We start from the raw sequence: 27,205 nt of genomic DNA, 5'->3' as shown, positions 1-27,205 counted from the left end.
GCAGTGTTTTAAATTTGAAAATTATGTTTTAAGGGCACAAATTTGATTTTTCTTAAGCTATAATGAATGAAACTTTTTGGCTGACCTTTCAACAAATAAACTTATAATTTTCAAAGACCTATCTCAAGAATTTGTCGAGAAATGAACAGAACTTTTCGCCAGCCTTTTCCACTAATACTTTTCCAATTTGAGAGCTTAATTGTATTCCATGCATAATTTTTTATATTCAGTTATCACATGCCACTGATGGATTCTACGTTCTTTAAACATAATTTAAGTCAAATTATTATTTTCCATTTTATTATTGGTCAGGGCATGGGCAGCCCGCAAGTTTCAATTCACGGGCTAAATTGTGCGGTCATATTTAATAGTAAAAAAAGGTTCTAGTCAAACCAAATAAAATTTGTTCATTCAACTAGTCGGCTCGAATGGTCTTCCTCATAATCCATAAGTTGAATGGTCTTGATTTAGATCAAAGCTTCACAGTGATCCAGCCTTAGAACCCACCAATTTTTTTTTTTTCTTAATTGAGATAGATACCTTTTATAAAATAAAATTTGTTAAAAAATGCCTTTGTATGAAGCACCTATGAATAAAACATAAGTGCTTTTGTGAGTAAATATACTTTTTATTTTCTCAATTAAAATATTTATAATTATTAAAATGCATTTTTATTGACAAAGATATAAATTCTTTCATACATAGATGAGCATGTTAGTTTTTTAATTTAATAAATTATAATAATAATTTATATCTAATAATCTTCTATTAAATATTCAATATGAGAAACCACGACACGCCAAAACCATTTTTTAATGTAGTTCTTATGATAATTTAATTATTTTCTACGCTAATAGTTTAAACATGATTAAGTGATATATGACTAAAGCAAAACAACAATCAAACTTAACATGAATAAAAAATATTGCCTAAAGAAATTCCCCTTTTGAATTGTACTCTTATCATTTTGTTCATAAAAGGAAAAAGTTGAATGAAGATGGAATAGTCTAATGTCTCTAGAAGTATATGTACTGCTTAATAATTTAATTGTGATTATAATAAAAAAATTATTTTTAATTCATAATTCAAAAGCTAGTAGAATTAGCTTTTTTTTTTTTAATTATTTGATTTAATGAATTTTTTATTACATTTTTAATCCAAAAGCTAAACCATTAGACATTTTAATACATATAATATAATCGGTTTTTTAAATTATTTGTCAAACATTAGTGATTATTCAAAACCTAATAATCACAAACTATACCAAATATTCAAGAATTCAATTATTTATATAATCATAATTTACCATTATAACAAATATTAGTCTGTGTCAAAGGGAAAAGTGGGAGAACTTTTTCCCTATAAAAGGCGCCCGAGATCTTACACTTTCTGCACCAGTACTTTCATTATCTAAGCTTCTCTTTAAAAAATTATGGCTTCCCAAAGAGTACCAAAACTCCCCGTCGTAGACTTATCATTGAGGGAAGATCTGAGGCCTGGTACAGAAACTTGGGAATCGATTTGCAAAGAAGTATGCAATGCTTTAGAAGAGTATGGCTGCTTTGTAATCGAATGCAAACAAGTATCTTTAAATCTTTACAGTGAAATCTACACTGCAGTCCAGGATTTGTTCGATTTGCCGTTAGAAATCAAACAGCAGAAAGCTGCTCATCGCGGCGACTGGCCTATCGGAAGGATGTATTCGTATGGCCCTAAACATGAGCGTATAGACACTGAAGATTTAACCACTTTAGAAGGAGCTCAGAATTTCACCAATCTCATGTGGCCCTCCGGAAATGACCGATTCTGGTAAGTATTTATGTGCCTAATGAACGTTTGAATCAAAGTACATGCTAATTATGAAATATATATATATATAACACTCTTTTTTTTTGCAGTAAAAGTGCTCATGAGATGTCGAAGATAATGATGAATTTAGATCAAACGATAGTGAGAATGGTATTCCAAAACTATGGGGCGGAGAAATACTATGAATCTCAAATTCAATCAACTGAATATATTACTGGGTCCGCCAAGTATGAAGAATCTGAGACGAATGAGAATTATTTGGGCCTTTTGGGCCACACTGATAAGTCATTTTCAACCATTCTTCATCAGAACGGTGTTAATGGATTGGAGATTCAAACAAAAGAAGGGCAGTGGATTCTTAATGATCCTCCCTCGCATTCGTCATTCATATACGTTGCTTCTGATGCATTCAAGGTGGGGTTAATATAAGTTTTAGTTATTTTATTTATATTGATTGATTATATTTATATATACTTGTGAGTACACATTGTGATTTTATTGTAAATTGGATCAGGCATGGAGCAATGGCAGAATACGTTCATGTTACCATCGAGTCATTACTGGTGCAAACAAGACGAGACTTGCATTAGTATTTGCAACGTTTCACAAAGGGTCAGTGTTAAGTGTTCCTGAGGAGCTAGTTGATGAGGAACACCCTTTACGATACAGACCGTTTAATCACCGTGAATATCGAAAATTGAATGTGGAATACGGGATGAAGAAAATGGAGTATTCCATTGAAGCTCACTGTGGTGTCTAACCAATCACTTTCGTCCTCAATATTCATTCTATCTTCCTATCTACCTTATACTTTTAATAAGTGCCGTATAAGCAGGAATTTTCCTTCCCTTTTACTTGCAAGCTAGTGTCTCAGGATATTATCACATATTATCAAATTTGTACTCTATTGATACTGTTTTTAAGATTAAGCTTACTTGTATTTTAATAATCCCCTCCTTGAGGAAGAGTAAAGCTTTGCATCCCATTCGTAAATTTTAGTGTCATAATATGCAAATAGTGTCAACCAAGTTCTTCATATTTTTTCGTAATATCTCTTATTTTCTCTGTCAATAAATCAGAAAATGTCAGAAATTAATGAGGGAAAAAGTAATTCAATAGAAAATTTATGTAATATGTACTTTCCGTCTCTCTAAAGCTACAAGACGTTTAATTACTATGGTAATATAACCATATAAAATCAAAAATTCAATTTTTTTGTCATTTAAATCTCAAATATGTATTTTACATTTTCAATGACTCAAAGAAGGTATTTTATAGATTTTTCATACACGTTTAATTTTTTTATGGGTCTCCCGTACATGTTTAATTTGTTTAGCTCTATTATCAATAAATAATAATATTTTAATAATGATTTGATACAAAATTCATGAATTAATTTTTTTTTATAATGATTGAATCTTAATTATATATTATATTATATATAAGTTTAATAATTAATTATATATTTTATATTTAAATTATTATATTAATTTTAATTAAAAAACTATTAAAAAGTATTAAAATTATAATTAATGTTATTGTATATTTTAAAACATATTATTAATAATATATCATTTTAGATTTATATATACATATTTTATTATCTTTTTTATATCTAAATTTTTTATATATTTTTATTATTTATCATATTATATTTATATAAGTCCTGTATTATTATTATTATTTTTTTCTGTTTCTGTATTGAATAAGTAAGCTTATGAGATGTTGGTTTAAATTATGTGTTAAGACTTTCAATTTAGACTGCTTGACAAATAAGGGTAAGCCTAACTAGGGTTTCCAATTTCATTGACGAATTTTCGATCAACAATAACCGATCTCTCTTCCTTCCGATGTCGTCTCTCTCTCTGGTGTTTAATATTGGACCAATAATGTCTGGATTCGACAAAATCCAGACGAAGAGTGAATCTTCATCATCTAGAAGAAGTCTACTTCATCTGGATGACAACAATAGTCCAGAAGAGACTGATCTCCTCATCTGGACCGTCGTCGTCGTCCAAACGAAATCGACTTCGTCTGGATGGCAAAGATCCAAACAAAGAGTTTTGATTCTTCGTTTAGATTTTATTGAATTCAGACGTCATCGATCTAATATTGAACGTCGGACGGAGTGATGACACCGGGAGGGAGAAAGATCAGTCATCATTGGTCGAAAATTCGTCAATAAAATTGGAAACCCTAGGTAGGGGAAAAAATGTCACTTTTTAAAACTTAATTTTAAGTGAAATTGTTAGTTTTTCAAATTAAGGGGGTAAAATGATATAAATGTTAAATATTATTGTTAAACGATGATTTTATCTTTAATTTTGTCTTAATTTTGGAGGTTAGGTGTTAATTTTCCAAATCATGAATGAGTGTTTGAGTTTTTGAAAGTTAGTGGGTGAGAATAGGAGTTCACTGTACCTTGGGTGGGAACAAGTCCTTTGGCCTTTGTTAATTAATAATTTCAGCTTCATAAATATCATTAGAAAAAGCAACCCCACTCAATTTGTGGAGCCATTGAGGTCTCATCACCTTGGATTTGTCTTGCCTAAGTAATACTATACGTTTGCCGTTGACAATAGTTTGTCCATTTTAATAGACTTCGAATTGTTTAAAGTAAACTTGAACGCGTCAAAACCTCTGAATATGACAAATTTTCTGGAACAATATGTCAGCTCATTATTTTTAGGATTGTTTAAAGCAAACTCTGGATGTGTCCAAACCTCTTAATATGATAAATTTACTGCCGGCCGTTTGAATTTATATTTTACAACCCCTCATCAAAGGGATAGAGAAGGATTTAATTTAAAATATACTAATAATAATTAGACCACTTGTAGAAAACAACCACATGATTCATTATTTATATGTCTGCTTACAAGAATCGAATATAGTTTGAACATGAATTGACTGTTTCGGCCGTTTGAACATGTATACTATGTTTCGTTTGAATCTAGCTTCAATTTGTCTGTAGCAACAATTGCATTAACAAGGCTACCCAAAAAAATAGAGCAATTGCATTAACAAGCGGCAACGACAAACCCATCTAACCGCAATAATCATTTGTTGTCGCACATACATACTTTCAACCGCCGCACAATGCTTCACTTGTAATAAAACAACCAGATCCACCACTCAAATCCAGCCTATAAAAGGCGTTCCGGCCCAACACTTTCTGCGTCAGTACTTTCGTGTAAAATCCAACCTTCTCTCTCAACAATTATGGCTTCCCAAAAAGATCCAAAACTGCCTGCTGTAGACTTATCATTGAGGGAAGACTTAAGGCCTGGTACAGAAACTTGGGACTCGATTTGCAAAGAAGTATGCAATGCTCTAGAAGAGAATGGTTGCTTTGTAATCACATGCAAACAAGGTAGTCCCTAATTGCAAAAATACGGGAGGTAAAAAGGGAAAGCCAATTACAAAAATCTAGAGTTGGTTGGACTTGATTTATTTGTATAAGGTAGTCAGTCCCTAATTGAGTAATCTATTTCTATCTGTTTTGGTTATGTAATTTTGTCAAAGTTTGGCAAATGAGATGATTTGCTATCTTGGAGTCTAATTACGTGACGCATTGAATCCAACATCGCCTTCATTGGGTAATAATTTCTACTTAGATGTCGAATTTAAATATAATAAATCAATTTTGGGTCATTAATTTCAACTTATAATATTTTCATTACTATGGACAGGCGAAAGGATATACTGCTGTCCATTGAATACTGAGCACTGGAAAAAGTTACAGAGTGCCTCAGCATCTCTATAAATTAACTCAATTTCTAGCTTGGGAACTAAAAAGGAAAACCATGGATTCCCCAAAACTTCCTGTTGTAGATTTATCAGGTGAAGACTTGAGGCCTGGCACAGAAACTTGGATCTCAACATCCAAACAAGTATGTCAAGCTCTTGAAGAATATGGCTGCTTCGTTGTCAAATGCAATCAAGTCTCTTTAAATCTTTACAACGCTATCTACGCAGCAGCACTTCAGGATTTGTTCAATCTTCCTAAAGAAATCAAACAGCTGATCAAATCTTCTTCCGAACAACCTCACCGTGACGTTTTCTCCAATAATCCTAATCATGAAGGTATTGCTACAGGTGATATCATCAGTACTCCAGAAGCCATTCATCAGTTCTCCAATCTCCTCTGGCCTGCTGGAAATGATCGTTTCTGGTACCTTTCCGCCTAACTTTTTTAAGTCTGTGTATGTGCCTTAATTTCACTTTGTTGTTTGTTTCTGTTTTGGTAGTGAAATTGTTGAAGAGATTTCGAAGATCATGATGAATTTGGATCAGACAGTATTGAAAATGGTGTTCCAAAACTATGGTGTAGAGAAGTACTATGATTCTCAAATTAAATCAACAGATTATGTTACCGGATCCTCCAAGTACAAAGAATCTGAAAAGAACGAAAATTATCTGGGTCTTCTAGTTCACACAGATAAGACATTTTCAACTATAATTCATCAGAATGATGTAAATGGATTAGAGATTCAAACAAAGGATGGCCAGTGGATTCTGTATGAACCCTCTTCACATTCATCATTCCTCTACCTTGCTGCTGATGCATTCAAGGTGGGCACATTTATATACTATTTAAACATACATTCACAAAAATAAATGAAAATTTGAAGGGATGTATGATAATGATTTTTTTTTTTTTTTTTTTTTTTGGGGGGGGGGGGGGGGTGGGGGTGTTGTGTTTAGGCGTGGAGCAATGGAAGAGTTCATCCCTGTTGCCATCGAGTTACCATGAGTGTAAACAAGACGAGATTCTCACTGGGATTGTTCACGTCTCTCAGAGGAGTGACAAACATACCGGATGAGTTAGTTGATGAGAAGCATCCTTTGAGATACAAGCCGTTTAGTCACCGGGAGTATCTAAGATTATTCAAAGAACACTCCAAGAAGAAAATTCAGTACTCCATTGAAGCTCTCTGCGGTGTTTGATGGCAACAAAGACCTTGACACATGTGTTCTGAGACAAGATTTTCTAAGGTGGGTGGGATTCTAGTTTATCAGCTGTAGTGCCTTTGAAAAATTAGTTTAGAGGGCCCAACATGCGCCGCTTAATTTTGACTTTACTGCAGTGTTAATGCCATTTCTCCACCAATTGTGTTTTATATTATTATATCCAGTAATTTTAGCAATCCAACTTTATCTTTGAGTTGATCTTTAATTTTTTATACTCAAACTAATACCTGAGTCTGAATTATAATATTCGGCTTGTCCTAATGAATGAGTCTGGATTCAGTTTTTAAGACCTGAGCGTCTCAACATAGGTGAAAGATTTTCTTGACATAAAACTCAAAAGTAAAAAATAAAACCGCGCATGAAGCGAAAGTGGATAAAAGACAGTAAACTGAAGATATAGCTTGGAAAATTTATGAAGTTTACCAGCTAATGATAGAACAGTTCAACTCTTCAAGACTATGCTAATCAGTTAAATAATAAAGCAAAACAGCAGACTTGCAATAAGAAATTTGAAAGAGGGTAACTAAGTTTCTGAATAATCAAATCAAGCACTCTGATGAGAAAAAAATACATAAATTAAATGGTTCTTATTAATATAATTTTAAAATGCAATTCTACAAAATACAGGAATGAAAAAATAAAACTAAGGTCATTATCTAAGACAAAAAGGACATAAAAACAGTTGGGAGCAGACATGTTTTTAGCTATTATTTCTGTAATTTGCAGAGTCCTACAACCAACTTTTCATGTAAAGGTGCTCCACATTGTTTTTGTGATATGGAAAATTTATTTCAAATATTGCGGGGAGTAGAAGTTTCGCTGCTCGTTGAGTCACCTGTTGCAGGATTAAATGTTGAACCACTAGAAAGAGAACCATTGTTGCTTTCATTTTCAGACACAACTGGGATCTTAACAGCAGCTCTTTCCATCTCCTTCTCGAGCTCTTCTTCCTGTCGCAGTGCAGTGAACTGCGTATCCAAAGACCGGGCTGCTGCTAACCATGCAAGAACAATCACCATAAGTATCCCTGCAAGATAGGGAGTCGAGTTTGCCAGTGACCCAAAGGTCAAGATCATAAACTGCTGAATGAGAGCTCCTCCAGATTTCCCCAATGGGTTGCATACAACATCAATGGCTGCCTTTCCTTTAACCTAGGAAAAAAAGTATTTAATTAGCAAAGTTTACAAAAGATGGCGGCAAGACAAACTTCAGTACACAGATACGACACAGTGTCAATCAAACTTAAAAAATGAGGACATTTTATCCCAATTTAAGAGGCCAAATTAAAACCTCAAATAGCTTTACTCTTTTTACACTTTTTATATTAAAACTTGATCTACCACAGACAATTAGCATTTTTAGATAGTAACTGGTCTTAAACGCAAGTGCAATAAACACCACATAGAACTCCAAAACCTGAATCCAGAATTTCTAACCTTGGTTTCCTCATCTAAAGGAATATAGGCCATTTCTTTGCAAGGATCAAACAAGCTGTACTTCGCACTCTTGCTGAAAATGTTTTGCATGGCACCAACATATACAGCTGCAAGAAGAGGAGTCAACCCAAACTTTGCAAGAGCAGGTGCAAAGGGATCACCGAATAATATTAGAGAAAAGAAACCAACTCCTGTAAGCAGGAGTACTGTGGGTGTGATCTTCGCTGCAACACCCCATCCATACTTATCAAATATAAATTGACTGAGAAGCATCATCGTAAATGTTGCTATTCCAGTTGCAGTTGAGAAATCGCCCATAAAGGATGAGTACTCATTTGGGCTTGGAAACTACAAAATTGCAGGTAAGATAATGAGAAAACAAAATAAAATATCAATATTTTTTAAGCCCATGATGAAGAAAGACAATACAAGAATAAACAAATGCAATTACCTGAGCCTTGAGCTTCGATTTCCAGGTAACCTCGACAAGATTGATACTTATACCATATGCAACCACCAAAGTAGCAAGATCCCTAATGTATCTTGAAGACACCAAGAATTTCAAACTCTCCATTGTTCCCATCTTTGGCTTTTCCTGCAAATGGAATAAAACACGGAAAGAGTTGATTTTACTAAACAGATGTGACTGCTTATATAAACACGTTTGTGCAACCTATTTTTACAAATGTGTTAGTAGGTGAGTCTGTCTTAATTATGTAGTTGCACTGCATGTTATTGAAAATAAGTTAATTCACAAAACAGTTGTCCATGGATGGTTTGATGAAAATAAGGACAATACTTGCTCACCTGGGACACTAAACAAATATTATAAAAAGTGCAGTTTATACCACATAAAACAAATATAGATTTTCCTGCACCAAAAAATGAAATAGAAAAATTGTTTTTTCTATATTTATATAATATATGAACAGACTCAGTACCGAATTGATGCAACCAAATAACATTAACAAGGCCTTGCAAAAGCAGAATAATACCTTCTTCTTCTTACTACGTGTAGGAAGAGGAGCATAAGTGTTCACCCACCAGTAACAAGCACAGATCATGAGCCCCATCAAAACCACAATACTCATCATTCCTTTCAAGGAGATGGCCCAACCATCAACTCCAGGTCCCAAATTTTTCCTCAAATTAGAAAAATATTTCACTGTTCGGCCTGAGAAAATAAGGGCAACATTGGCTCCAAGTCCAAATAGAGGGTAAAATCTTTTGGCTTCCTCAACAGTAGTAATCTGCGCCAAATGGAAACAGTATTTCCTTAAAATTTTATATCCCCAACATCCAAAGAAAATCAAGAATTATGGGAATTTCAAAAAATCACAAGTTAAAATTCCAGAAAATTATATACGAAGCTAAAGATCTTTTTAGAGACATAACAAACAAAGCAGGATCAAGATTTATAAAATGCCAACAACACAAAAATGAGAAATATTTCATAACAACAAATTGCCTATATCCTAAAAGAAAACAGCAATGCTGCAGCAAAATTAACTAAAAGCTGAACCACTTATTTAAAACTAACATCATAGTGCAGGGTATATTCTTACTCGTCTATCCCAAAATTTATCCCTGTTATAATAGACGAAGGAGGCCATAAGAGATGTCATGATGAGAAAGCAAACACTTAGAGCACTTATAGCAGTAATCTCTGTATAATAATTATTAAATAAATCCATGATAAGAAAAAAAAATCACAGTAAAACTTGCCAACCATTCAAAGAGCAAACATCTTTCATAAATGTATAGCATAGCTGGATTATTATATCTTGCAACATGTGATAATCCATTATATAAACAACAAACTGCACCAAAACATCTAACGCATGTCAAAAATAAGATGAGAAATATATAAATCAATGGGAAACAATCAAAACATCTCACTAATTACGCTAACTAGTTTCTAAATTCACAGCACAATTGAGAAATCGTTCATATTTATTTCACAGCTGTTACTTGAGAGCTACAATCTTGCACCATAATTATCATTTACCGATCCAATGAAGAGACAACCAAGTACATAACTAACTTAGAAAACATCACCAGCCAGCACCTAAAAACTCATTCAGACAATCATATATTTGATTCAACCTAATCAATTAATTTATTAACAAAGATAATCAGCCAACAAAATCAATATTAGCAAATATTCTTCAGAGTTAGAGCAGCCCGGACTCTCTACCACAACTATTTTATCAGTGGATATCAGAATTCAGATGAACAAATAATATGTAAAAATACATCTTTTTGACACCAGAATTAAAATCAGCACAAAAAGAATATCCATAAAATAAAAAGGCAAACAATTAATAAATATTAAGAATTCACATGATTATTTAATCACCTGATTTGCAAGGCCCCAAAACAGAACAGAAATCACTACACTGCCCCAAAGTTCAGCCATGACATAGAACAAACAGAAACTCCAAATCCTCATAATTGCCAGAGGACCAAGAAACCTTGGGCCAAGTGTGTTGAGAAGCTTATCAGCCAAGGCCTGAGGGTGGATATAATTGCTAAGAGGATACAAAACAAATCCAAAGGCTCCAAAAAAGGCAATAAAGGGAACAATAACAGTGTAAAACAAGGCTTTCTTGGACAAGACATTAGCCAATTTTGTGTATAACAACATGAACCCAATAGCCATGGGCAAGTTCACCCAAGTCTTCAAGAATGGAATAATCTCAGCACTACTCCCTTTCGCCGTCACAACCAACACATCCTTTGTATCTCTAAGGATTGTGTAATTAAACAAAATGCAAAAGAACATCAACCCAAGGGGGATAATCTTCTTCAGAGTCACAAGTTCAATCCCCAAGAACTTTGGTGACTCCTCCTCGCCCAGCAAAGGCTGCCCATCAGCTGAAGCAGCCGCCTCAGCTTTGCAAATAAACAAAGGCCTCTCCTCTGAGACAAGTCCTTGTGGTTTTGACACAAAGCCACAAACTTTCGAAATCCCATTTGAAGATAAGGAAAAGCCACTAAAGGGTTTCGGTTTAACTGCCAGAAGTCTCTGCTTTAAGCCATTAGACGGTTGTAAAGTTCGGATTTTGGGGTTCAGTGGTAAAGAAAGAAGCCCTCTTGTTTGCAAAACAGCTTCCATATGTCTCTCTTCTCCCCTCCCACACTTAGCTTTTTTTCGAAGAGAGAATTCCTCTGAGATTGAGATAAGGTGGTGGCTTGGAGAAACCGAGGCAAGGGAAAAAAAAAAAAAGGTTTTTTCTCTCACAGAAAGAATAGGGTTGCCTTTTTCTTTCTCTCTATATATAATATATATTTAAGGTAACAAACAAAACAAAAACCCTCTCATCACACACCAAAAACCAAAAAAAATAATAATAAATAAATTTTGAGATATAAAATCTTCATTTTCACTTGAAAAAAGGGCAAAAATGAGTTCATTTGATTGAATTGATGTAAGAGAAAACAGGTGGAGGTGAAGCAGTGAAAAGTTGAAGAGTGAGATAGAGTCAAAGGCAAAGAAAAAAAGGAAAAAGAAAAGTATCAGTGCATCACAAAAGGATCTTGTAAAATTACCAATATGGGCTTGAGATACTTCTCACTTTTTTAATGATCGCGTGGGCTTTTGTGAAGGCTATGAAAGTAACATATGAGATCATACTGGTTAAAGCGTGTGGCCACATCATTCACTTATTTGGTAATTTGGTTCTCATCCCTCAAAAAAAAAAATTATTATTTATATAATAATTTTAAATATTTTAAGAAAATTTACTTTTATTTTTAATTTAATTTTTTATATAATAAAATTTTAAGAAAATTTACTTTTATTTTTAATTTAATTTTTTATATAATAAAATTTTAAGAAAATTTTTATCAAAAACCATAATATATAAAATATTTTATGTAATTTTAAATTAAAAATAAAATACTATTTAATTATATAATAATATATTATTTATATTTTAATTATTTGTATACCCAATAAATATTTTAAAATAATATACCAAACACAAAAATCAAATACATGTGTCTCCCTCTTAGCATGAAACATGCATATGCCTTAATGGGCCAAAATTAAAATAATAATATAAACTTATATTATTATTTTAATTTTGGCTCATTAAGCTACATTGTCACAGATACAATTTATAATAGGAAATGTCATAAGGGCAATTCTGTACTTTACTGTCTAGTAAAATTTAAAACAAAAAAAAAAAAACACACATTGTTTGAATAGAGTCCTAATCAGACAGCTGATTCCAGACGGTTTTGTAAATAGTATCTGAAGGTTTGTTGATTTTTCGTGAGCATCTGTATTTCACATGAGCAAAAATGACCCCCATTGTTTTCATTAATATTTGTCTAAGTCAAAGGTTCAAGGTTGGTGGCGAGCAAGCCAATTTCAATAAGTTTACGTCTTTGATTTCAATAATAAAAACAAGAAGGGTCTGTGACACACATTTTAAAATAAGCCCAAGGGTTATTTTTTACCCAAATTTTAATTTATTTTCAAAAATATATCAACGATGTTTTAAAATTTTAAATATTCATTTATAAGCTAATATTTGTTAAAATTTTTAATTATAAGTAAAAATAAAATCATTATTTTATTATTAAACCCTAAAAATTAATATCATTTTTCTCAAATTTTAATCTTAATTTTAAAGTTTAAAAAGTTAATATTTCACTCTTAGAATTTGTTTCCTTTATTCGATCACCGCTATTTTGACTGACAATAGACGTTTTACACCCATCTTTCAGATCTAGTCATGAAGGACGATGTTTGTTATTCAGATCTAGACAACACCTTCATCATCTAGATAATGAAGGATTTGTCTTCCAAACCCTAGAAGAGAAAAATAAATTCTTTAAAATTTAATTTTAACAAAAATTATTAGTTTTTTAAATCAATAGAGAAAAATAAAATATAATTTTATTTGTTGTAATATTATTAATAAAATAATATTTTTATTCTTATAATTAACCATTTTGATTAAATTTAATAATTTATAGATAGATATTAAAATTTTTGAAATATGTTAGGTGTGTTTCAAAGGGTTCGCTAAAACTTGGGTAAAACATAGTTCTTTTGGCCTAATATATATATATATATAGACACACACACACACACACACACCAAATGGAAATTCAATACAATATACAGTGCATTGATGAACATTTCCAGTATATTTATTAACAGAATAAACCTAATATAGTTTTTTTTTTTTTATATATATAATCCTTAGATAAATATTTATTTAATTTTTTAAGAAGATTCAGAGAAGGCAGAAACAGCGGAGCATCTAAATGCTCACTGAATCATAAGGGAATTGTATTTTATTATGTTAATGGCAATTATTATAATAATTAAAAAAAAAAAAGCATAGTTATAAATTGGGACGGCTTTGTGCTTACAGCTTACTGTGAATTGGCAATGAGGAGGGCACAAAAGGAGTGTGAACTAATTGAAAAGAGAGTCTCTCTGTCTGTGGGAACCAGCAACTTGCAATTCATTATTCAGTTTTGGAATGGTCTCAGTTAGGGTTTTAGACATATTTGTAGATGCCAATTCTGGTCAAATTGAAATAAGGGTGATTGATGGAAAATTGGAAATCTTTGCTTGGAAAGGAAAAACCATTTGCAACTCCGCAATTTTCGAATCATTGCCCAACTCCAAACTCAGGCATACAGAATTTTGCTCCAAACTCCGCATATATTAATATTATATGGCTTTTTATATACAGTGACTTGTACACAGAGCTAGTAGTAAAAGAAAAAGCGAAATTCCCAGTATACATCCACCTATCACCAACATAAAAAAATTCCCCTACGGCATGACAAGGTCTCGCAACCATCCAATGCAAGGTTCTGTCGGTGGCTTTTGATGTGAGTGTGTGTGGATGTTATACAGATGGAATAACATTTATCACATAGTTATTAATATATTATAATATAAAATATATATTTTATGATATAATATATTATAGATGAAAAATGATAAATTTTATAAGGTGTATCGAATTAATATGATATAATAAATATGTGTTTTATGATATAATATAAATTATTAATTTGGGTTGATTTATTTTTAAAAAAAATGATAATATAATAAGGTTATATATAAACTTTTTTTAAATTTTAGGGGTGTGGCAATGATCTACAGTACACTCCCCTGAAGTGCTGAGTGGTTCAGTGCTTCCCTACTGTTATCAGCCTTTGTGCCCAGCCCACTGAGCAGCTTGCTTCTCCCTGATACTTGAGTCCAACTCCACTTTGACCCAACCATATGATAATCATCTAAAGGGGTTAATTTCGTAATACTACTGGATAGACCCATTAGAACCCTATTATTTCAAATTATATAAGTAGGCATGCAATACAATATGGCATGCCTATAAAAGACTAGTATATTTGTATTTTGTCACAATGACAAGGAAAATCCAACCATGAGAGTCTATTTCAATTTTCAAATGTCAACAGGATTTATAATCAAAAAATGATTTTTGCATACACGGATGGAGCCAAAGCTTGTTCACCCGAAAGCCCATGTACTACAAGATATTTCAACATAATGGAGGGACCGATGGCAACTGGAAAGGAAAGGCATGTAACTTGTGACTTAAAATTAAAAACATCAATTTGCCGTCAAAGTTGGCAATCAGAGCCAACTTTGTCACAACTCTTAATTGCTGTTTTCAGATTGGTGACATGTGACCTCAATTTGTTACTTTTTTGGAACTCAACGAGCGCAAGATAAAAAAATTATTTTACAGTTCTGTTCTGTTTATGAATAATATTTTAAAAATAATTAAGTTTGATATTATGTGGGATATAAATGAAGTAATCCTAAAAGCCACATTGATTAGAAGTGTAGTTCCTCTGTGATTAATATACATCATTTTTGTTAAGGGTAGCCAAAGGGGTTAGTCTCACGTGCACAAGGGTTAGTCTCGCGTGTAAATCGATGAATCAAGTTTTATATATGTCTTGAATTTTTTATTTTTCAGCTTCTTGAAAAGTTTTGTTGTCCATGTTTTTGAGATATTTTCAAAAGGAAACCCTTCCTTGAGGAGAATGACATTTATTCACATCTCAAACTGTTGGATAACATCGTTTCTTTGTCCATGTCGAGTTTTTTAATTGTTTAGTTTGCAGCTCATGATTCACATTTTCTAATCGCTAGTCCTCTCCTCAAGTCACATTTTGTTTCTCCACTACCCAATACCCACTTAGCTTCTCCATTGTCTAGCTTGTTGCTTCTCCTCACTATCTTTGTTCTAATTCTTCTAAAACTGATAGAATTGTAGGTTCATACTAACAAGGTTTACAAATACACAATCCTTGGCCCACTTTTTAATGAATTATTTGATGTATACTGTTCTTTTAAAAAAATAAAAAAATGTGGGATTCAATGAAACTTAAATAAACGATTGAGAATGTCGACAAAGAACTTCCATATAATCTCTGGGAGGATCTAAAATCTAAAAATATCATTTTACAACAAGAGTTTATGGTTAAACTATTGATTGAGAAATCACCAAACTCACGTAAGGACTTAAAAAAACGTGGAAGGCAAGACATGACCCAAGCTTTTATGGAACGAATTCAAGTTTCAACACGCAATCTTCCCTACGGGACAGACAGACAGACAGACAAAACTGAATTTTGTTGCGTTACGGGACAGGGCTGTGGTCTGATAATGCTTCTACGTTTGTTTCATTACTTGTGGCCCACTATAATGATTACTGATTCGAATATAATCTTTTATGGGTCAAGGTCTGGACCCACAAATTTTTACACCAGAATGGAGCCCAGCCCAACAATTATCCCATAAATTCGTTTGCCACATTAATAACTGTGGAGGAGAGAAGTGAAGCTCACAATTGATTCAATTGGCCTAATGATTAAAGGTTAGGCCGGAAGACTTATTTCCACCCAAAATGTGTTGTATTTTCAAGCTTTTATCTTTTAATTTTAAAAATTTTATTTATCTATTTATAGATAATTAAAATTAATAAAACTTAACTTCTTAAAGTTTAATTTTTGTTTTCATTCAAACTCTAAAAATTAAAAATTTTCTCTTACTTTATCTTTTAAGAGGGAAAAAGAGATTAAATTTTAATTTATTTTTAATATTACATATAAAATAATAATTTTATTCTTAAAATTAACAAATTTAATTATTCATAAGTGAGTATTTAAGATTTTTAAAGTTAAAAAATAAAAACTTAAAATAACGGCTTACGGTGGGTGGAAATAAGTCATTTGGCCTAAAGACTATTGTTTTTGTTTTGGTTTTCTCAAACATTGCAGGGTTTGGCAAGTATAGACTAGTGATTAAAAGCTATCGTTTTATCTTGTCCAACAAGCAAAATCCAATTTCTAAGTTTTATTAGTAATTATAAGTAATTTGTTAAGATTATAGGGTTTGGCTACGTTCCAATTTGAATTTTATTATTTACCATTAGCATAAATAATTCATATAGCAAGAAGATTATAATTTTAAAAAGTCATTTTCTCTTATTCCATTACATAAAGCCCTTCTTTTCTCCATATTTTTTGCTTTAATGCCACAATTTATCCATTTTTAGGCCCATACCTCTCAACCCTCTCATCAATCCACTCCCTCATATCCTTCAACACAAGCTCAGCATTTTCATCAGGCTCTCCTTGGATCAAAGAATGGTACATCCCATCATATATTTTGATGCTCTTGTCCGCACTCGGTGCCTTCTCATACAACAACTGAGATGACGTAGGGCACGTGACCCCATCCATCGTTCCATGCACTGTCAAAAACGGCACCGTTACTCTCGAGAAATTATCCTGTACGTACTGGCACATCCTAGCAATCTCCCTCATGGTCCCCACCCTCGGCTTCCCTGTATACCTCCGTGGATTTGATGCTATGATCTTCAGCTTTTCTGGGTCCTTGATCGCTTTGCCCACCATTTTGTTATCAGGCATGGCAGCCCACGTGTCGGCAAGTCCAAAGAGGAGACCGTACACGAAGAGATGGACTTTGCTGGGTTTCATATTCTCTGGGATGACAAAGAGTGGGGCTGAGAAGATCAGGCCGGTCCAAATGTTGGTTTCTGATTGAAAGTACATTAACATTGTTGCTAGTCCGCCCAGGGACTCACCAAATAAGAAGGCGGGTAGGTCTTTGTATGGCTCACTGTAGCGCACATGCTTGAAGAATGATAAGGACGAGGCAGCTACCTTCTCCATTTCACCTATGTTGCGTATTCAATATAAAGTTTGAAGATTATGATAAAATAAGTAATTATTGTAATTATTATGCAAATATATGCTTTAATCAGATAATTAAACCATTAAAAAATGACATTGACACCAACCAACAAATTTCCTAATAGTAATTACAATTTATGAAAGATTCTGACAAACTACGGAAACCTGGTGACCTACCTAGGTAACAACGTATACCATCAGATCGGCCGTGGCCCAGGAGATCAGCGGCAAAAACGGCGTAACCCCACGTCGCAAAGTTGATGCAAATCTTCTGGAACAGCCATCCGGTGTCAGATCCATAGCCGTGAGTCATGTATACCGTGGCTTTGACTTTCTGATCCAACGGTAAGAAACTCTGTGTGAAGAGCTTCCCATTGGGAGTTTCAAAGTACTCCTGCGAGTTTCGCACTCCCTGAGACGCATAGTACTCTTCTTCCGGCAAGTAGCCCCAGAAGTTCGGTGGCGTTTCGGGCTGCGTTTCTGGCATCGTTTCTCAGCGTTTCGTTGGGGTTAGCAAGTTGAAGAGACTATCGGTGGAACTGGAAAGGAGAACAAAAAAAAGTATATATGTGAAAATCGGGTTCGGAGTACGTCTCACCAACCGCCTAGTATTGGGTGAGAGTGGTGGTTTATGTGGAGGCTTCGGGTGGGGTGGGTGAGGAGGGTTGGTGGACTGAAAACGATGGGTGGGTCATGGCCGATGGGCTAAGTGGTTAGATTGGGCCCACCACTATGAGTTAGGTCTGAAAAAGTTTAATAATTTATCATGTTTCAAAATTTGGTGGTGGTGCTCGGCTCGAATCCAGCCAGCTCGGGCTCGGTTCGGCTTTTTAATGGCCAGCTCGAGTTCGGCTCGGTTCGAGTTTGGCTCCTTTTCAGATCGGCTCGGTAACGATTCGGTTTGATTCGTTTTTTATATCAAAACGACACCGTTTTGTATATATATATGGATCAAAACGACGTCGTTTTGTATAAAAAAATTTTTAAAAAAATATACCGAGCCAGCTCGGGCTCTGCTCAAGCTCGATCGAGCCGAGCTGAGCCCGGCTCGTTTTGGACTCGAACCGAGTCGAGCCGAGCTCAAGCTCGAGCTGACTCGGTTCGAATCCAGCCCTATAGAATGACCATTTGCTAGGGTGCAATTGTAGCTCGGCTTGAATCCGTTTGGATCATTCTTAAGGAGATTAAGCTCGTTCCGAGCTTGACTTAGGAGTTGGGTTTGTATACAGTAAAAAGTTGAATTCAAATGGATAATAATTTGATTCAATATAACTTATTTTTACTTAAATTTCGAAAATATTTTCTTTAAAGGTGACCTATTCGTATTAAAATTAAACTTATTCTCACTGAAATTCTATAAAATAAGCAGATGATATAAACTTTATGTATTCTCATTGAATCTATTGACATTCTCATCAAACATTAAGCTAAACTTGCCAAATTTAAATTTATTTTTAATCGATTAAACTATTTGTATTTTAGTTAGATCTTAACCTATTCTAATTGGATATGAACCCATTATCATATAAAGTATTATGTGTTTTAAGTTAAGCTCATTTTATTTGCTTTATTAGCATCCTACCTTAAGCTATCTATACTTATTTCATTTGCTTGATTTTGCATGTTGCGTGAGCTTTTTATGCTTTTTTATTATTATATATGCTTATTTTATTTCCTTAATTTGGATCATGAGTAGAATTTTTATATCATTTTTATCTTTTTTGTATATCATTTTTTTTCTTTGTCTTATAATAAAAGGTTTACTGTTAACAATTTTGTTTTTCAAATGTAGAAGCCTGACTATTAACATTTGCCTAAATTACAAGACAAGACTCCATTATAATATTATATTGCTTAAAATATATATTATTATATTATTTTCTTTCACTGTCTTTTAATAAGGGACTAACTATTAATATTTTTATTATTTAAACACTAAAATCTATTATTAATATTTTTCTAATTTAAGCAACAATATTTAACTATTAATCGATCTTATCTCAAATTAAGAGATGAAAATTTTGCAAGCCATTTGTTACATACTTACTCCAAATTCAATCCTTATGGTACGTATAACTATACTTAATGATCAATGACCAGCGGATAAAGGGTAAAAATTTGATGCGTTTGGGGCTTGTGCAAGCAACGAGACATGTCAGAGACGTTGTTAACTCATTTTATTTGTTTGATTTATACATCATGTGTCGGTTTTATGCGCTTCATTGTTATTTTTGTGCATAATTATTGAAATACTTTGCTGGTTGTGATGAGTATGTAGCTGGACTAGCATACTAGCGTAACCTCCCCTGTCTGTTGAATTGAACGGAAGTAGAGGGCCGTGGACCACTCTTTACGAAGAGCCCATAAAACGCATAGGTCCTAGAGAAAGAAAAGAAAAGAAACGGCCAATGAGGACAAAAAATTCACAAAAACTCTGCTCTTATAAGCTCTCCTAGAATAAATCTGCCTAAAAAATTCATAGCCAACGAGGACAAAAATCACCCACCTACCCAGTAAAAAATCATACTAAGAAGAAGCAAATTTATTTCCTTGGTTAGGAAAAACTTTACGTTCGATTGCGTTTTCAGAGTCAACTTTTGGTGCTTCACATAATCCTGCTCTTGCATGGCATGGCCGACAAAAAAACACTCTTTTTTTTTTTTTATCATCTTTGTAAGCTATCCACAAGAGCACTATTACTGTTTTCTTTTCAAAACGTGCATGAAGAAGAATTCCAATGACCTAGTATTCTTGGCACATCCGTAATTCATTTCTTCCTGTTCAGCAATGAGAGCCCTCCTCCTCACCACTGATTGTGGTTTCAATCAACTTTTGCAGCTCAATTTGCAAGGCATAAGTTGAGATCGAGATTCTGCAGAAGTTTCAATAGTTGATCTGCTTAAAGATTTCAAAGGAAGAAAGAAAGAATATTGTTAGCTATCATATCAACCCCATATAAATTTCCTGAGATCAGTAAAAGGGCCATTGGCCCAATAAGATTTGGATTCAGATAGTTTAAGTCTAATCCGCTGAACAATAGGAAAAAATATATATACTGCTATATAAATAAATATTATCATATATTTAAATAATTTTAAATTAAAAATAAAATAATATTCAATCACTATTCTTTTTTTCCTTCACTATCCAACAAATACCCATTTATCTTATAAATAAAATCCACTTCAACTTTATTTAAAGCAACTCAACCAATTGTCAACTAATAAATTAACTACCCCAACAAGATTTTGCCCTAATAAGTTCAAGTTATGCTTTTACTTAAATATTAACAAACAAATTCACATATGGTTCAAATTAAGTTTTAAAAGCTTTCGAATTTAATAGTAATTTTGAAAGTGTATCACAGCTTTAGCCGTTTCTCGGACAGCCAAAGTCTGCTCTAGAAGGAGAAGAACAAATCATGCTGCTTGACCTGAAAAACGTGTACTTTATTTTATTAATATGGCCGTCTAGTGGTTAGCTCAAAATTTGAACACAACGGCCAACATTTTTGAATGCAATGCAAGGTAGACAAAAGTTAATGTTTTTGGCATCTTGTGACATTGTTATTTGTTCACGCCACTCTACCCCTTTAATCATCAACTTTTTCTTTGTTTCATATTAAGAAAGCAAAATTTCAAAAACTAATAAGATATTCAAAATCCCTCTCATTATGTAGAGTACATTTTAAAATAGGATTGATCAAAATTAAATTTAAAATTTATTGGTACAATAGTATGATATTTAATTATTTTTTCATTAATATATATAATTATGACCTGCAAAAACAAGTCCCTTATTTCCTCTCCATCGGCAATTAAACCAGGGTATAATCTGAATTAGTGTACTCTTAAAAGTTGATTTAATTTGATTTAGCTCATTTCAAATTTGTTCGATTCAAATTCAAATGAAAAAATTTGACTCATTTTTTAAACCAAGTTAAATTTAAATTAAAAAGTGTTTGATTCAGTTTAACTTAAATTTCTAGTTCAAATCAGTAGTTCGAATTTACAACTCAATTCAGCTTAACTTCATGGCTCTAATCAGTTTGAATTGGTAGTTCAAATTTATGACTAGATTCAACTTGAATCTATGGCTCGATTTGTCAACAAATTATAAACTCGAGTCACGAATCTGAAAATCACACTCAAACAATTAATTTGAATTATTAATTCAAATCGAACTGAGTTATAAATTCAAACTATTGATTCAAGTTATGAAATCGAATCAAACTGAATTATTTTTTCATCTGAATCAAACTCGAGTTAGATTTAATTTTAGTTAGATAAAATTAAATCAAATTTAAACTAAATTATTTTCTATTTAACCTGAGCTTGGACCAAGGGTGTTCATGCTTGGACCGGACTGTATGCAACCCCGACTGACAATACCTACCAGCCAATATTTAAAAATATCATCCCAAAATTCTCCTTCAGTATCGGCTTGGATTGATAAACAGGATTTGTTTTTATCGGAATGATGACTGACTGCGTTTAGGGACCACTGAATATTTTTATGCCATTGGAGCAACTCGCCTGGATTCTGATTCTTCCCTAAGCACAAATACTTTTCAATTTCAAACAAACTGAAAATGAAATTCAGAAAGAGAAAATTCCCTTAAAGCTGACCGAAAAAATAAATATAAAAACAAAAGTAATCCAAAAAATTCTACCCACTGATACATTCCTATTATTCCTGGAAAAAAAAAAAACAGCTTGTTTGCATTACTGAACAAATATGACCATCATTTGTAGGCAATTACATATCTCTCTGATAAAATTTAATAATATTAATTGAAATTTTGATCACATAATTCATTTATTGCCTTCAATAAAAAAATTTAAAGATTATTATTATGATGTAAATTCTTGAAAAGTACTGGAGAAAGAAATGTGTGGATGACACTTAATGGTCATTAGGGTGTTTTCAAACTTTTTGGATAAGAATTTGATTTTTGAAAATGAAATAATTTTACATTTCAAGAATCAAATTCTCCATCATCATACTAACAAATCACATTTAATTTCTCTTCTTTAATTTCCACCACTTAACATGATATTGACGTAACACTTCAAAATTTATTGCCTAATTTTCAAACCTTACTAACCTATACAAATAATTAACAAACAAACTGAACCCACATCATTACTTCAAAGAAAATTTGAAATTACTTAGTAGTTTAAATTTTTCTTTATTCTGTTTTAAATTTTTTTTGTAAATAGAACTCTCATCCGATTTGGATCATTATATTGGGTTAAAACTAATTATATCAAATAAAATAAATTTTAGATCTAATAACTGACTCTAAGATCACTGAATCAGTAAATCAAAAGTATTTACCTTTTTTATTTTGTTTAAAGTTGTTCAAGAGAAAAATTATAAATTTATATAAAAATATCCACTCAACGATTTGCCTAACTTTTTACTATCAAATTTTCAGATTCTATGTCAGGTTAAACTAAAGCTTTCTTTTTTAGCATTTCAATTGAGAAACTGTTACTTTCTGTATTTACATCAACTGAGTTGAGTTGTCTCTGTCCGAATAATCTTTTCAGTCAAGTTTTGAGCGTTTGTTTGCAAAATTTTTTCCTCTTTCTCACGAGAAAACTTTCTCTAAAAGAAAATTTTTCTTGTGGATTCCTTCGTGTCCTGAAAGGGAATCTCCACGGCTCGAGATTATCCACTTGAATTTGGAGGGACAGCCCGGGCCCGTATCGCATCACCCATTGCGTCCTCACATTTTTTCTGCCTTTTTTTTACTGTTTATTTATCACTCTGCTTTTATGTTTCAATTTAATGGCTTTTACTTTCCCTGGTTCATAAGGGAAATTACATTTTTGACCCTTTAGGTTTAGAAATCCATTTCTGCTTGTCATTCTTCTATGTTTTTTACTGAAAAATTTCTCCGAGGCATCTTGATGAAGTTCAGGAAAATTCAAAATTGAACAATGTTATATTCATACATTTTGAGTATATAAAATAAACATAAAGATGATGTGTTATTATGTGACTGAGTGTTATTTTATTCTTAATTCAAAATCATTAAATCATATGATGACACATCATTTTTGTTTCTAATTTATATACTTAACGTGTATACATATAGTGTTTTTGTTCAAAATTTTGATTGTATTTGCTTGCATGGATTTCAAAACCAGACCAAACCGACTGATTGGACAAATCGAACTACAAATCGACCAATCAAATGGTTACTGTGTGAGAAAAAACCGTTTTGTATATATATTCAGATTGAAACACGGCTGAACTAGCAGTTCCTAGTCAGTTTATGGTTTGAGGCGGTTCAAGCTACTTTGATTCAGAAGAAATAGAAATCCAAAAAGAAAAAGTTGAAAACCTAACTAAAACACTTTTTTTTTTTTTTTTGTATTATGTTGCCCTAAACTAAACACACTTAGATAGTCGAGTAGTTGATGACGATGACCATGATCGTCATTGTGATGACATTTGATTGTTTTCTCACATTACACATGATGGTAAGTCGATAGTAGTAGACTTTTCTATCAAAGTTTAGTCCTTCAAGATCAACTTTTTTTGTTGATAAATTTACTGTGAACTTTGAAGTTTATTATAACTGATCAAATGAAGGTTATGATTCAAATTTGAATGAAAATAGGTGAGCAAATGAACCCTAATCGAGAGATAGAGAAAGGGAGAGAAAGAAAAGAAAGAAGCTTTTTCATTTAAAATAAGCTCTTACATTTTCGTACAGATAAACCAATGCATTTTCAAATTCTATCCTTATGCATAGATTTAAATTTGATGTGTAAAGACTATGTATTTAGAGCAAATTTGTTTATATTTTTATATAAAACTGAAAATTCAGTTGAATTGGTTGGTCAAAATAGTCTGACCGATTCAACTATAACTAAACTTCAAAACGATTTATGATGCGATTTGATTCTTAAAATCTTGTTTGCTTGTATAAGAATATATATTGATATGGTTGTAATTAAGATGGTAGGTGTGTTTGGTTGGAAAATATTTTTAAAGTATAAATTAATAATATGTTTGGGTAATTTAATTTATATAATTATTTATTGTATTTGGTTTGAAGTAATACCACTATACTATGTTAATTAAATATACTTAATTTATTAAATTAAATTTATAAGATAGGATAAAAATATAACAAAATAAATATTAAAAGGATATTATAATCAATTACTTCTAAATTATCAACCAAGTCTGTTTATAATATTTTATTATGCAACGAATAAGAAAAAGTAATATAATAATAAAAATAAAATTATTATAATAATATTTTATTCTGAAAAAGCCAAACATACCCTTAATGTATTTTCTGGAAAATAGGGGTGGAGATTGTATTATTTTATTAGGGATTGAGCACAGCCAATCATTTATGAATTATTTGTATAATATATGTACTAACATTTTTTAATACTTTACATCGACTAAAGTTTTTAGATCCAAAACTTTGAGCAAAATCACAGCTGCAAAGAGATTTTATAAAGTCAAATAAAGCAATTAATAATCCATGTGATGTTAGGCTAAACTTTTGTCAATTGACTTGACTTATCTTCACAATTACATGTGCACATTTTATTATAGTCGTACCCGATTCATTATAGGTTCAGAAATTAATTTTTCTAAATTGTTTCCCTCGTATTTTGAACCTTAATTTTACATTATCACAGTGGCCCTAAAAACGACACAGTTCTGACATTGACATTGCCACGTCTCGTTGCGTATCCTATGGAGCCATTTTGTGTCCGAATGAGCATAATATATATTTTTTTTTTGGGTAAGTAATGAGCGTAATTTGTTACTTACCCAATATTATGTTTTATTTAAGAATTAACATAAACAAAAAATAATCAACACTGAAACGCGCGTGCTGTGTGGCATGGCCAAAAAAGTAAAAAAGTGGAATTCCACTTTCTTTCATTTTCATTTATTACTGTCCTGTACAAAGTTAAAACCATCATTTTCAACAATTCCGCCCATCTTCTGAAAATTGCCCCTTGGATTGGCTTTCTGCACGCAAAATCAAAATCATTGTAAATAGATTACGCAGATTTATAAGGTTTTTATTTGTTTGTTTGAGTTAGCCTATACCACTTTATACGTGGATAAACATTTTAGTTTTTATAAGTTTTGTCTTTTGATTTTTTTTTTTAGGATTTTAAAAATACTTTTAAAAAATAATTCCTTTGATTTTGTTTCTTACATGCTCCGAATTTTATTAATCTTGTTGATGAGAGATAATAGATTATAATTTTTTTTTAATGACAAAAGAATTCTATTTAACTTCATTATAATTTGATCTTAAATTAATTAATCTAAATTTTTTACATAAAAAATCATGTAAATCAAATTTTAATATGTCATAAGAGGATTATTTCATTTAACCTATCAAAATAACCACTAATGCCATTGATTACAATATTTACATATGCGGGGAGTGGTGACTTTTCTATGACCAATCATACCAACTTAGTCAATTTCATGCTGTCAAATTTTTTTTAATATATTTCAAATATTTAAATTTTGACTTGCCTACTATTTCTTATTATGATTTTCACATGTGGTGCCAATAATCATGCCAGTCACTGAGTTACCTAACATTACTCCTAAACAAATTTCGGTACATTTTGCTCCAAAGGGTCACATATTTAGGCAAAATTTAAAACAAAGCCAAAAAAATAATTTATATTACTCTAAAATCTCATATTTAAATTATTTTTGAAAAAAAAAGTTAGAAAATTTTCATACCCAACATAGGTATTATGCAATTTTTCTCATCATCAATCTCGTGATTAATAAAAACAGTCCATGTGAAATACAAAATATCTGCATGTATTTGAGCACAATATTTAGTTTTTTTAATTATTTATATAAAATAATTTAATCATAACTGTAATTATGATGACCGAAGTAAAGAAGAAACGGAAATTGGTGGGTTCAATGATTTTTTACTTTGGGCATGCATAGAAATGTGACCGTTGCTAATTGGACTCCGTTGAAGGGTTCCACCCGAGGAATAAGAAGAGACAGGCTGTACAAAGATTACACGTGGCAAGCGCCTGTAAGACAGGCCGGAGTAGGATAGGACCACTTCCATTCCAACGAATAACGTAGTGATTTGACGCGACCCGTTGCGAGTGGGGACCAGTTATAGATTTTTGGTCCCGACCACGATCTGTTACCGTAAATGCCCCTCTTAACGGTCACGTTCTTCCAACTCTCGCTCCCTCTGTCGTCTCCTGCCGCCACACCACCCCATCTTCCCCCTTACTTTTAAATTAGTTTTTCGCCAAATGACTCTTCCCACCCAAGGTTTGGTGCACATCAATCTGTTACCTACTAACTATTCAAATTTTAAAAGCAAATATCTAAATTCCTATCTATAAATGATTACAATTAACAAAAATAATATATTATAAAGGTAAAATTGTTCTTTAACTAGTAATACATTAAAAATAATAAAAATGATTCATTCCCTACTAAATTTAAAAAACTAACTATTTTTTTTTAAAATTAAACTTTAAAAAATCATATTTTTTTCTTAGAGTTTTCTTCTTTTCTCCTTCCTTGTCTCCGGAGCAGTCACCAATCAAATTCTCTCTCCCTCCCCTTTTCTTCCTCTTTTCTGGCTTCTCTCTCCCTTTTCTTCACCTTTCTAGTGTTGAAAATCAAAGACTCTAGATGAAGTGTTTGGATGAAGACAATGCTTCCTGCAAAGACCTTTGATTTTTAGCCAAGGTTTCATCTCTAGA

The 27,205-nt window shown here is 32.2% G+C and overlaps 4 protein-coding genes across 4 annotated transcripts; 2 read left to right on the top strand and 2 right to left on the bottom strand.

Moving 5' to 3' along the window:
- Positions 1 to 1,379: 1,379 nt before the first annotated feature.
- LOC123210484 (probable 2-oxoglutarate-dependent dioxygenase AOP1) lies at positions 1,380 to 2,802 on the top strand. The gene is made up of 3 exons (XM_044628864.1): positions 1,380 to 1,809; positions 1,899 to 2,223; positions 2,324 to 2,802. Exons 1-3 carry the CDS (start codon positions 1,433 to 1,435, stop codon positions 2,567 to 2,569), a joined length of 948 nt encoding a protein of 315 aa, XP_044484799.1. The 5' UTR covers positions 1,380 to 1,432; the 3' UTR covers positions 2,570 to 2,802.
- A 2,700-nt stretch (positions 2,803 to 5,502) lies between these two features.
- LOC123210573 (deoxypodophyllotoxin synthase-like) lies at positions 5,503 to 6,976 on the top strand. The gene is made up of 3 exons (XM_044629015.1): positions 5,503 to 5,983; positions 6,060 to 6,384; positions 6,517 to 6,976. The coding sequence occupies exons 1-3, from the start codon at positions 5,616 to 5,618 to the stop codon at positions 6,757 to 6,759; spliced, it is 936 nt and encodes a 311-aa protein (XP_044484950.1). The 5' UTR covers positions 5,503 to 5,615; the 3' UTR covers positions 6,760 to 6,976.
- Positions 6,977 to 7,351: 375 nt separating this feature from the next.
- LOC123211882 (plastidic ATP/ADP-transporter-like) lies at positions 7,352 to 11,515 on the bottom strand. Its single transcript, XM_044630834.1, has 5 exons — positions 10,579 to 11,515; positions 9,215 to 9,469; positions 8,671 to 8,814; positions 8,220 to 8,567; positions 7,352 to 7,934 (listed from the first exon to the last, which is right to left on the bottom strand). Exons 1-5 carry the CDS (start codon positions 11,335 to 11,337, stop codon positions 7,575 to 7,577), a joined length of 1,866 nt encoding a protein of 621 aa, XP_044486769.1. The 5' UTR covers positions 11,338 to 11,515; the 3' UTR covers positions 7,352 to 7,574.
- A 5,177-nt stretch (positions 11,516 to 16,692) lies between these two features.
- Positions 16,693 to 18,035, bottom strand: LOC123212228 (caffeoylshikimate esterase). The gene is made up of 2 exons (XM_044631311.1): positions 17,625 to 18,035; positions 16,693 to 17,431 (listed from the first exon to the last, which is right to left on the bottom strand). The coding sequence occupies exons 1-2, from the start codon at positions 17,932 to 17,934 to the stop codon at positions 16,773 to 16,775; spliced, it is 969 nt and encodes a 322-aa protein (XP_044487246.1). The 5' UTR covers positions 17,935 to 18,035; the 3' UTR covers positions 16,693 to 16,772.
- Positions 18,036 to 27,205: the final 9,170 nt, after the last annotated feature.

This window comes from Mangifera indica, chromosome 3 (assembly GCF_011075055.1).
Source record: "Mangifera indica cultivar Alphonso chromosome 3, CATAS_Mindica_2.1, whole genome shotgun sequence".
NCBI classification, from domain to species: Eukaryota; Viridiplantae; Streptophyta; class Magnoliopsida; order Sapindales; family Anacardiaceae; genus Mangifera; species Mangifera indica.
The sequence above is the reverse complement of the archived record's forward strand: the minus strand, read 5'-3'. Positions and strand labels throughout refer to the sequence as shown.